Source organism: Lacerta agilis, chromosome 2 (assembly GCF_009819535.1).
Source record: "Lacerta agilis isolate rLacAgi1 chromosome 2, rLacAgi1.pri, whole genome shotgun sequence".
Lineage (NCBI taxonomy): Eukaryota > Metazoa > Chordata > Lepidosauria > Squamata > Lacertidae > Lacerta > Lacerta agilis.
The window spans coordinates 112,985,759-112,995,996 of NC_046313.1; the positions used below are offsets into that span (position 1 = coordinate 112,985,759).

Consider the following 10,238-nt stretch of genomic DNA (forward strand, 5'->3'; position numbering starts at 1 on the left):
AGAGCCTCCCCTGCTTCTCTTGGAGCTGCAGATTTCAGTTTGCCCAAGAAGGGTTAACTCAATAGAACTGGTGACAGCTGCTAGAGAGGCCCCAGACATCTGGGAGGAGGGAGAAATGCAAAAAAAAAAGACAAGGGAGTCCTTTCCTTTCCTGTTCCGCCTTCACCCTCCATTCCTTCCCAACCTTTTGCACAAAGTAGCTTCATCTCCCTCTTTAATTCCTGCAAGCGGCAGTTCTGGGGTGCTTGCATTGAAGGCGCCAGAGGCTGGGGCTGCTGAAGTGAGTAAAAAATAAATGCAAATAGCATATTATTATTATTATTATTATTATTATTATTATTATTATTATTTTGTTTGCAGTGCAAGGGAGAGGGAGGTAGCCGAGCAATCGCTGTAGCTCAGGGGCAGGGCAGCTGCTCCGATTGCAGAAGGCCCCAGGCATCCCCATTTAGGGCTGGGAATACTCCTTGCCCGACAGCTGCTGCCGGCCAGGGTAGACGATGCTGAGTTGGGCAGCCCATCTGCCTGGGGGGGGGGGGTCAGTCGGTAGAGCACGAGACTCTCCACCTCGGGGCTGTGAGTTCCGATTCTGCAATGCCGTGATTCTGTGACTCTGTTTACGGCAGCTTCCCTGGTTCCCATTTAAACAGCTCTTCGATTAGGACCATGAGGACTGGAATCTTAACTCTGCCTTTAAGAGAAGAGATAGAGCAGCTGTTTGGCATGCAGAAGGACTTGGGTTCAGTCCCTGACTTCTCCAGGCAGGGATTGGGAGGCTACCCCTTCCTGAAACCCTGGAGAGCTGCTGCCAGTCAGAGCAGACAGTACTGACCTAGATGGACGGGTATTTTGGCATTTTATTGCCATTGCTCATGCAGAAGGTCTTGGGTTCAATCCCTAATGGCATCTCCAGGGATGGGAGAGACTCCCTGCCTGAACGCTGCAAGAGCTGCTGCCAGTCAGTGTAGATGTAGAATCATAAAATTGGAAGGGACCCTGAGGGTCATCTAGTCCAACCCTCTGCAATGCTGGAATCTTTTGCCCTATGTGGGCCTCGAACACATGACCCTGAGATTAAGCGTCTCACGCTCTGCCGACTGAGCCGACTCTATCAGTTTCGTGGTAGATGGACCTACGGTTTGACTTAGTATAAGGCAGCTTCCGAATCTCAGTGTGGGGTCGCCAACCTGGTGCCCACAGACACACAGGCCAAGCCTTGTGCGGCGCCTCTTGAGAGGACTCTTCTTTCCCTCCTACCAATCAGATAGGCATGAACAAGGCTGTGCATTGTAGCAGATAGAAAGACGGGTGTTTAATTTTTATATATTCATTTTTGCTCCACCTTTTTCCCCCTGACAAGGAATCAAAGCAGCCTACAGATAAAAATTGCAGGTGTCCCTGGCCTGGGCTTGAAAACAGGAATAAGTCTTGGAAGTAGGAGACCAGGCAGGAAATCAAAGCTGGGGAGGAAGAATTGAACCCTCTGCTTTCCAGTTCTGATTAACTCACTTGCAACTGTGTTTGAAACAAAAGCCTTCTGAAGACTGTGACACATTCACACCACCCGTTAAAAGCCCTATCAGTGCGTTTAACCATTCATAGATTCATAGAGTTGGAAGGGACCATGACAGTCATCTAGTCCAACCCCCTGCGATGGAGGAATCTTTTGCTCAATGTGGGACTCGAACCCATGACCCTGAAATTACTAGTTTCATTCTCTACCAACTGAGCTACCCTGCCACTTTAGACAGGTATGGCTTATTCCCCCAAAGAATTCTGGGAAGTGTAGTTTGTTAAGGGAGTCCCCCTATTCCCCACGTTGCCAGGGTGGTTTAACAGTCCCTTCTCACAAGGGACTCTGGGAATTGTAGTTCTCTGAGGGAAATTGAGGCTCTCCCCTCACAGCACCCTTGGCAAACTACAGCTCCCAGAATTCTTTGGGGGAAGCCACAAACATTTAAAGCGGTACCATAGTGCTTTAAATACGTGTTGCTGCAGCGCCCGGGAAAATCAGCTCTCCCATTCCAAAAGTCTTGGAAAATGTTAAAATGCATTTTTGTAGCTAATTGCTGGGGAGGTGGGAAATAAGCGAGAAGTTATTAAGTGCAGTTTGCAGTGTGGTTGTGTATTTATTTGTTTCATTTATATCCCGCCTTTTTCTCCAAAGAGCTCAAGGTGCCATATAGGAATGTGGGTGGCACTGTGATCTAAACCACTGAGCCTCTTGGGCTTGCCGATCAGAAGGTCGGCGGTTCGAATCCCTGCGACAGGGTGAGCTGCCGATGATCAGTCCCAGCTCCTGCCAACCTAGCAGTTTGAAAGCACACAAGTGCAAGTAGATAAATAGGTGCCACTGCAGCGGGAAGGTAAACAGCATTTCCGTGCGCTCTGGTTTCTGTCATGGTGTCCCATTGCGCCAGAAGCGGTTTAGTCATGCTGGCCACGTGACCCGGAAAAGCTGTCTGCGGACAAACACCGGCTCCCTTGGACTGAAAGCGGAGATGAGTGCCACAACCCCATAAGTCTCCTTTCACTGGACTTAACCATCCAGGGGTCATTTACCTTAACCTTTTCTTTTTTTAATATGGGCCTCCCTCTCCCCACTTTATCCTCGCAACAACCTTGTGAGAGGCAAGTTGTGCTGGCCCAGGGTCACCCAGTTCACTTCATGGATGAGTGGGGATTCGAACTCTGGTCTCCCAGGTCTGGCGTTCTAACCACTTAACCACGCTGTCTTGCATCGGTTGTGTGGTGGGGATGCCCATGGCCACTTTGGCAGTTTCGAAAGGTGCCCACAGGCCTGAAACAGCCAACGACATCACCCCCTTGGAAATAATAGAATTGTAGAGCTGGAAGGGACTCTCAGGGTCATGTTCTCAGAGCTGCGAGATGGGAGAGAGGCAAATGTTTGGGTGGGTATTCTGTTTAAAACTTTAAGCTGAAGACAAATCTAGAGTGTTCCTCCTCCTCCATTCTTTCCTCTCTCTCTTTTTGAAATATTTTTTATTTGGTTTTACAAATATAGAATTATAACAATACAAATTGCACATCCATATTTAGAGATTTCTCCGAATCTCTGGACTTCCCACCTTCCCTATCATAGGTCCTATTCTCCACCTTCTCAACCGCATATCATTTCATAATTCACATTTTATATCTCTCCATATTGTCCATGATATTTGCTACATTACAAGTGTTATTAGAATCCACCTAATGTTTTCATCTTGCTACAGTTAAATTACTTGTTACTTGTTAAATTATAAATTTTCCCCATTCTTTTTTAAAGTCTTTGTCTTCTTGGTCCCTGAGCTTTCCGGTCAAGTTAATGCCATTTCGGCACAATCTATCAGCTTGGTATTCCTCTCTGGTAGGGACTTTTGTCTTCATTCCATCTCTGGGCTAGTAGCATCCGTGCGGCTGTTGTGTCGCATACATTAAAAGTCTTTTCTGTTCCTTTGGGGTGTCAGTACCTACAAAAAAAAAAGCTTCTGGTTTGCTTTTTTTACAAAGGTTATCTTAAACATTTTTTTCAACTCATTATCTCCTCCATTCTTTCCTTTCTCTCCCTCTCTCTCTCTTTCTCTCCCCCCCCCCCCGCTGCAATTTTGTGCTTTGTATCGACAGGGCTAACGTTAAATAAACTGGAGTTCTTGTTATAATTGTTATAAATGCACCAAGAAAAAAAACACACCAAGAACTCTGGCCAATATAAGTTTCAATAGTGGGAGTAGTCCCTACTCGCTTAAATTATGACAAAACCTAATCCATTCAAATGCATATATTCAGACAGAGATTACAAAACCCAAACAGAGATTACAAACTCAAACTCACAGGGATATAACAAAATAAAAAATTCTTTCCAGTAGCACCTTAGAGACCAACTAAGTTTGTTCTTGGTGTGAGCTTTCGTGTGCATGCACACTTCTTCACAGGGATATGTACAAACACAATAATCCGTTACAGTATTGGAAATGAGAATCTTTGAAGAGAGACAAGTTCATGTTAGTCCGCAGTCAGGTTTGATATGAAGATCTTAGTTTCAATCACTGAGCAGGAGTCAGAAGTCAGTTATGGATCACAAACCAGTACAGGGCCATTTTTCGATGTATTTACCTTCACCAGCTAAGTTTTAAGGGAGCGTATAAGTATATACTGTTATTTTCTACGTTTCTCAGAGGTAACAACTAAGTGTGTGAAGATTAACTTGTATCTTGAGCTTTTCACTATTGAAACTTGTATCCACAGGGCGGCAACCTCTGCCCATCAGGACCACTTGCAAACGACCGCTGGCTGCAGGATCCCTGAGCCAAACGGCGGTGTCCCTGTTGCCCCCACACGCCGCAGGATCACGGAACGGACAACGGAGGCGAGGAACCTTCCCTTCGCTCTCTCCCTCGGCGGTGTCCCTCCGGGCAGACGGCCACCACTGGAGCTCAGTCAGGCCTGAGATGGGATAAGGCCCCTACCAATGGCCTCCAAGAAAGCCGTTCCGAAAGAAGGGGGTGCGCCGCCAGCCGTGCGCCTTCAGGCCGCTCGAGAGCCCCAGGTGAAAATGGAGGAGAAGAGCCCGGCCTGCGGTGCCAAGCCGGCCGAGGGGGCGAGGAAAGGCCCTCGTTTGGCACCAGCCGCCGGCGCCCGGGAGTTTTTGAGGCGGGTGACGCCACAGCAGATCAAACAGGAGCCGGACGAGGGCTTGGCCCAGCGCTGGGAATCCCAGTGGCAGGAGTTCCTGAAGGTGGTCCAGTCCCCTCATGCCGGTTGGGGGAGCCCGCCGCTGCCGGAACTCGTGGCTTTCAAGGACCCCAAGGGCTTCCCGGCCTCGGGCGGGGTGGCCCCACAGGGCTTCGGGCGAGGTGGCAGCTGGAAGGTCAAGGAAGAGGTCCTAGAAGAGGACGCGGCGAGCGCCGAAGCCCAGCGCCACCGATTCCGGCACTTCAGCTACCGGGAGGCCGAGGGGCCGCGGGACGTCTGCGGCCGGCTCCGGGAGCTGTGTCACCAGTGGCTAAAGCCGGAGAGGCACACCAAGGAGCAGATCCTGGAGGTGCTGGTCCTGGAGCAGTTCCTGGCCATCCTGCCGTCGGAGATCCAAGGCTGCGTCAGGGAGCGCGGGCCGGAGACCTGCGCCCAGGCGGTGGCGCTGGCCGAGGGTTTCCTGCTGAGGCAGCAGGAGGCAGAGAGACCACAACAGCTGGTGAGAGGAAGGATGTGGCGGGGTGGGGGGGTGGGGAGAGAGAGAGAGGAATGAATTTAAAAAATCCCTTCTTGGGTCATATTCATGCCATATTTATTTATTTATTGAATTTATGTACCGCTCTATAACTGGAGGTATCAGGGCTGTTCACTGAAAAGATCACAATATGTAAAATAAAAATAAAAATGATTTAACCAATCGCACCCCCCCCCACCGAAAAGAGCCACGTTTTAAAAGAGCATAGGATGTTGATCAGGTCAATTAAAGGCCTGGTTAAAAAGGAATGTTTTTGCCTGGTGCCTAAAGTTGTATAATGAAGGTGCCAGGCGAACGTCCCTGGGGAGAGCATTCTACAGATGGGGAGTCACTGCAGAGAAGGCCACGTTCTCGTGTTGCCAACCTCTGGACCTCTCGAGGAGGGGGCACATAAAGGAGGACCTCACAAGATTATCTTAGGGTCCAGGTAGGTTCATATAGAAAGAGGCGGTCCTTGAAGTATTGTGGTCCTGAGCCGTTTAAGACTTTATAGGTCAAAACTGGCACTTTGAATTGGGCCCGGAAACTAATTGGTAGCCAGTGCACTCAGATCAGGATTGGTGTAATATGCTCAAACTGTCTTGCTCTAGTAAGCAACCTGGCCTCTGAATTCTCCACTAGCTGAAGTTTCCGAACCATCATCAGAGGGCCCAGGGGTCAGCAACCTTTTTCCACCATCCCTCAGACCTTGTGGGGGGCCGGACTATATTTTGAAAAAAAAAAACAATGAACGAATTCCTATGCCCCACAAATAACCCAGAGATGCATTTTAAATAAAAGGACACATTCTACTCATGTAAAAACACGCTGATTTCTGGACTGTCCGCGGGCCGGATTGAGAAGGCAATTGGGCTGCATCCGGCCCACGGGCCTTAGGTTGCCTACCCCTGTCAGAGGCAACCCTATGTATAACACATTTCAGCGATCTCACCATATGTTTAAAGCACTGTGGTTCCACTTTAAACAATCATGGCTTCCCTCCCAAAGAATCCTGGGAGATGTAGCTGAGAGGGTGCTGAGAGTTGTTAGAGGGCCCCAGTTCCTCTATAATTCCCTGAATTGCTAAACCATCGATCCTTCTTCGCAGGGGACTGTAGTTCTGTGAGGGGAAGTGGGGGCATCCTGACATCTCTCGGCACCGTTAACAAACTACAGCTCCCAGGTATCTTGGGAGGAAGCCATCTGACAGTAAGCTGTTCGATAGTGGAACGGTCTCCCTCAGGAGGTTGTGGACTCTCCTTACTTGGAGGTTATTAAGCAGAGGTTGGATGGCCACAGGTCTCCGATCAATCCCAGCAAACATGCGCAACACTCAGGGATGATGGGAGTTCTAGTTCAAGAGCACCTGGCACTCTAAAGGTCCCCCAAGCAGTGTTTGAAATTAGCCAGGCGCCAAGCGCATTTTGCACTTCCCCATCGACCATTTGCGACCAGTTGCATGCCCTGGGGATCATTTAATCGGGAATGTTTTCACCCGCCAGCAACACATCCTGTAGAATTCTGTCTGTTATATTTTATCTGCAAAACCAGAATGAGTTTCAGGAGTTGAAATGCTTTTTCTGTGCTGCCTGAGCAGGCAGGAGCAGTCACCATTAAGAAAAAGAGGATTAACTCAATTAGGACATGCAGAAGATATTAGAAATAAATTTAAGGAACCGCAGGAAGAGGGGGAAGGAAGTCAGTTTTTGAAATGTCAAAACGATTGTAAAATCAGTGAAATGTATAAATCTGAAAAGTAGAGATAAAAATTTAAAATAGGAAAAAGAGGCCAAAAGAGGCCAATACTGTATATATGTGCTGTTCCTGGCTCAGGTGACTTTTTCCCTTTTAAGTTCTCAAAGTTCTTAACCTAGCTCAAAGCCGTCACCTAAACTAGCCAGAAAATCGCAGTCAGCCCATCATTTGAAAAATAAGACTATAGAGCCGTCTTGCCCCCGAATGGCGACTGTAACCTTGGTTTAAGAAGCTGATTGGCGTCCAGCTTATATATCTTGAGTTTCTAACACTGCCTCCATGCCAGCCGTAGCAGAAAGGGACATCGAGACAGAGAACATATGAAAAGCCCTCCCAGTGCCACCCTGTCTGTTCTCACTGCTGCCGACTAGGCGCAAGCTGCACATGAGCACAATCGCCCTCTGCGCCCATGTGCTCCCGCAGCAAGGAGCATTCAGAAACATGCGCTCTCTGACCCTAGGGATAGTACACACCTGGTGTCGGGAACCTGCGCTCATTCCGAAGTCTCTGAACTGCAGCTGCCATCAGCCTCGGCCAGGATGGCCAATGGCTGGGGTTGCTGGGAGTTATAGTTCAGCACCCGGAGGGCCTGAGGTCCCCTACAGCAGGTCTGTTGCTCGGGCGGAGGTGGCTGGGTTTGTCCAAATCTCTTTGTGCTTCGGTTTTAACCAAGCGACCCTTGTTGGCAGGTTCTAGATTCCTTTGAAGAAGTGACGGTGAATTTCCCACGGGTGCAGCAAGTTTGCCTGGGTGCTTCTCGGAAACAAGGTAAGAACGGGGGGCGCCCGGCTTGTTTCTTCGTTCCAGGTGGGGTAGCCGTGTCGGCGGCAAAAAGGACAAAGGGGTGTGTGTGAACTGGGCAACGAGGGCATTAAAATACAGAAGGCTATAAAAGAGAATTGCTGAGCAAGATAAAAACGGATTAAATTTTTTATTTATAGATAAAAACAGCACAGTGCTATTTAAAAAGCCCATTCACTTGAAAAATTTGGTCAGTCTGCAAAAGCCTGTTGGGCTACAACAGTCTTCTCTTGCCAGTGGAAAGACAACAAGGGGAGAGCTGGCCTGTTTGATCATTCCCTTCCTTCCTTTCTTAATTAAATTGGCAAGGTTCGCAGGCTATTAAGGACTTCCCAAAAAATTTATTGACAGCTGCCCAAGTTATTATAGCTAGGAAGTGGAAGGGGCAAGGTGAATATCAAATGGAAGAATGGTATAAAGAGGTGTGGGATATTGATGATATGTGCTATTAAGGTAAGACTGGGGAATACGCAGGAGAAATGATTCTGATGAGGTATGGAGGGTGTTTGTAGAATTTGTACTGTTAAAACGGAAAGGGGTCAAGCCATCGCAAGAGGTGTTGAAATTTTGGGAGGTTGGATGGTTACAATGGAATGGTCTCGGTGGGGGGGGGTGCACATTTTAATTTCTTATTTCTTATTACCTTGAGAAAATAAAAAATAAAATTATTTTTTAAAAATAAAATAAATTAAATTGACAAATTATATTATTATTATTATTATTATTTTAAAAAGCAGCAGAATATAACTCCAAAGATAGCCAGTGCATATGCTCAATTTGTATCAGCTGTAGTCTCCATATTCTCCACAAATTCTCCACCCCCTAAACCACATCATTCTATGCAGCAATTCTGGACTAGATTGCATCTAAGGGCCCTCTTCAAACTCTTGTGGTTTTATTTATTTTTATTTCATTGCATTCCTTTAATCCCCACCCCAACCCTGCGAGGTCGGGTTAGGCTGAGGGACAGGGACTGTGAGCTTCGTGGCTGAGCGGGGATTTGAACCCTGCTCTCCCAGATCTTAGTCCGGCACTCTTAATTGCTGGCTTGCCGATTTATAATTCTGCGGTTTCCCTCCGCTCTTTTCTTTGGTTCCAGCGGGGAGCAGGCTGCTGAGTGAACAGGAGAGGCAGGTCCTTCTGCAACAGCGGGAATACCTCGAACGGGAGAACCCCGGCGGGGCATCGGTGCCGAAGCCACGCGGGAGCCTCTCTCAGCACCACGAGCCGGGGAAGGCCTCCGAGAACCAGCCGCGGCTGGAGAGGCACCCGGCCAAGCACCCGCCGGAGGCCGTCCCATGCCGGGTGGGCTACAAGGACCTCGGCGACATCTTCTTCCAGGAGAGAATGCAGGAGAACCAGCGGCAGAAGCGGTGCGTGGTCCTGCGCCGGAGGATCCACACCGAGGAGCGTCTGTACAAGTGCCAGGACTGCCGGAAGAGCTTCGACCACCGATCGCACTTCATCCGCCACAAGAAGATCCACACGGGCGAGAAGCCCTTCCAGTGCGGCGACTGCGGCAAGAGCTTCAACCGCAACTCCAACCTCACCACCCACATGAGGACCCACACGGGGGAGAAGCCCTACAAGTGCGCCGACTGCGGCAAGAGCTTCCGCTGGAGCTCGGACTTCATCGTCCACGAGAGGACGCACACGGGCGAGAAGCCCTACAGCTGCGCCGACTGCGGCAAAGCTTTCCGGCGCAGCTCCAACCTCACCGCTCACGAGAGGACCCACCGAGGGGAGAAGCCCTACAAGTGCTTGGACTGCGGGAAGAGCTTCACGCGGGGCCTCTACCTCATTGCACACAAGAAAACGCACATCATGGGCGAGTGAGGGGCGTTGTTTCTTCCGGGGGCGGGTGGGGTGTCTCGGCTTGACCCGCGTTTTGGATGGGGTAGGGGGCCGGCTTCGAGCTGCAGCGATACTGGAGGGCTGTTTCTTCCAACACCCTTTGGAGCTTCCTGGAAGCATCCGATTGGCTGGGGAACCCGGATGCCAGACTTAGACCCTCTTGGTCAGGTCCAGTGGGCTCTTCCTGCGTTTTCTTCCTGCGAAGATAAAACCAGGTGGCTGCGTCATCGAACTGCAAACGGCCGGGCCTGGTTTTGGACGGTTGGCAACCTCATACCAGGCCGTGCTATCAGTCGGTCTCGTTCGGTATTTTCCACTACAGAGAGGGGAAACCGATGAGGCTGGACTCCCAGATCAGCCCCAGGCAGCGGGGTGACCAGAGTTGTTATTATTACAGCAGGACTTCACTTTTTGAGCATCTCAGAAGCCAAACAATTCGGAACCCGAATGCCGAAAATTGCTTCCGTTTTCGAACGCGCTTCGGAAGTTGAACGGCTTCCAAGGCGCGCTTTTCATTTCTTCCCATTGACTTTGCAGCCAGCCCCTTGATCCTCGTGTTTTCGAACGTTTCGGAAGCCGAACGGCCTCACGTTCGGAAACCGAGGTACCACTGCATTGTTAT

General features: G+C 49.6%; 1 protein-coding gene across 1 annotated transcript; it reads left to right on the forward strand.

Moving 5' to 3' along the window:
* The first annotated feature begins 4,419 nt into the window (after positions 1-4,419).
* On the forward strand, positions 4,420-9,606 carry LOC117042727 (zinc finger and SCAN domain-containing protein 31-like). Its single transcript, XM_033142351.1, has 3 exons — positions 4,420-5,191; positions 7,651-7,729; positions 8,862-9,606. Exons 1-3 carry the CDS (start codon positions 4,469-4,471, stop codon positions 9,596-9,598), a joined length of 1,539 nt encoding a protein of 512 aa, XP_032998242.1. The 5' UTR covers positions 4,420-4,468; the 3' UTR covers positions 9,599-9,606.
* Positions 9,607-10,238: the final 632 nt, after the last annotated feature.

Bases quoted from the DNA above. Each gene is read 5' to 3' on its own strand.
- LOC117042727 (XM_033142351.1), top strand. From the start codon at position 4,469: ATGGCCTCCAAGAAAGCCGTTCCGAAAGAAGGGGGTGCGCCGCCAGCC. The intron at 5,192-7,650 runs GTGAGAGGAAGG...CCTTGTTGGCAG, and splicing joins CAGAGAGACCACAACAGCTG to GTTCTAGATTCCTTTGAAGA. The intron at 7,730-8,861 runs GTAAGAACGGGG...CTTTGGTTCCAG, and splicing joins GGGTGCTTCTCGGAAACAAG to CGGGGAGCAGGCTGCTGAGT.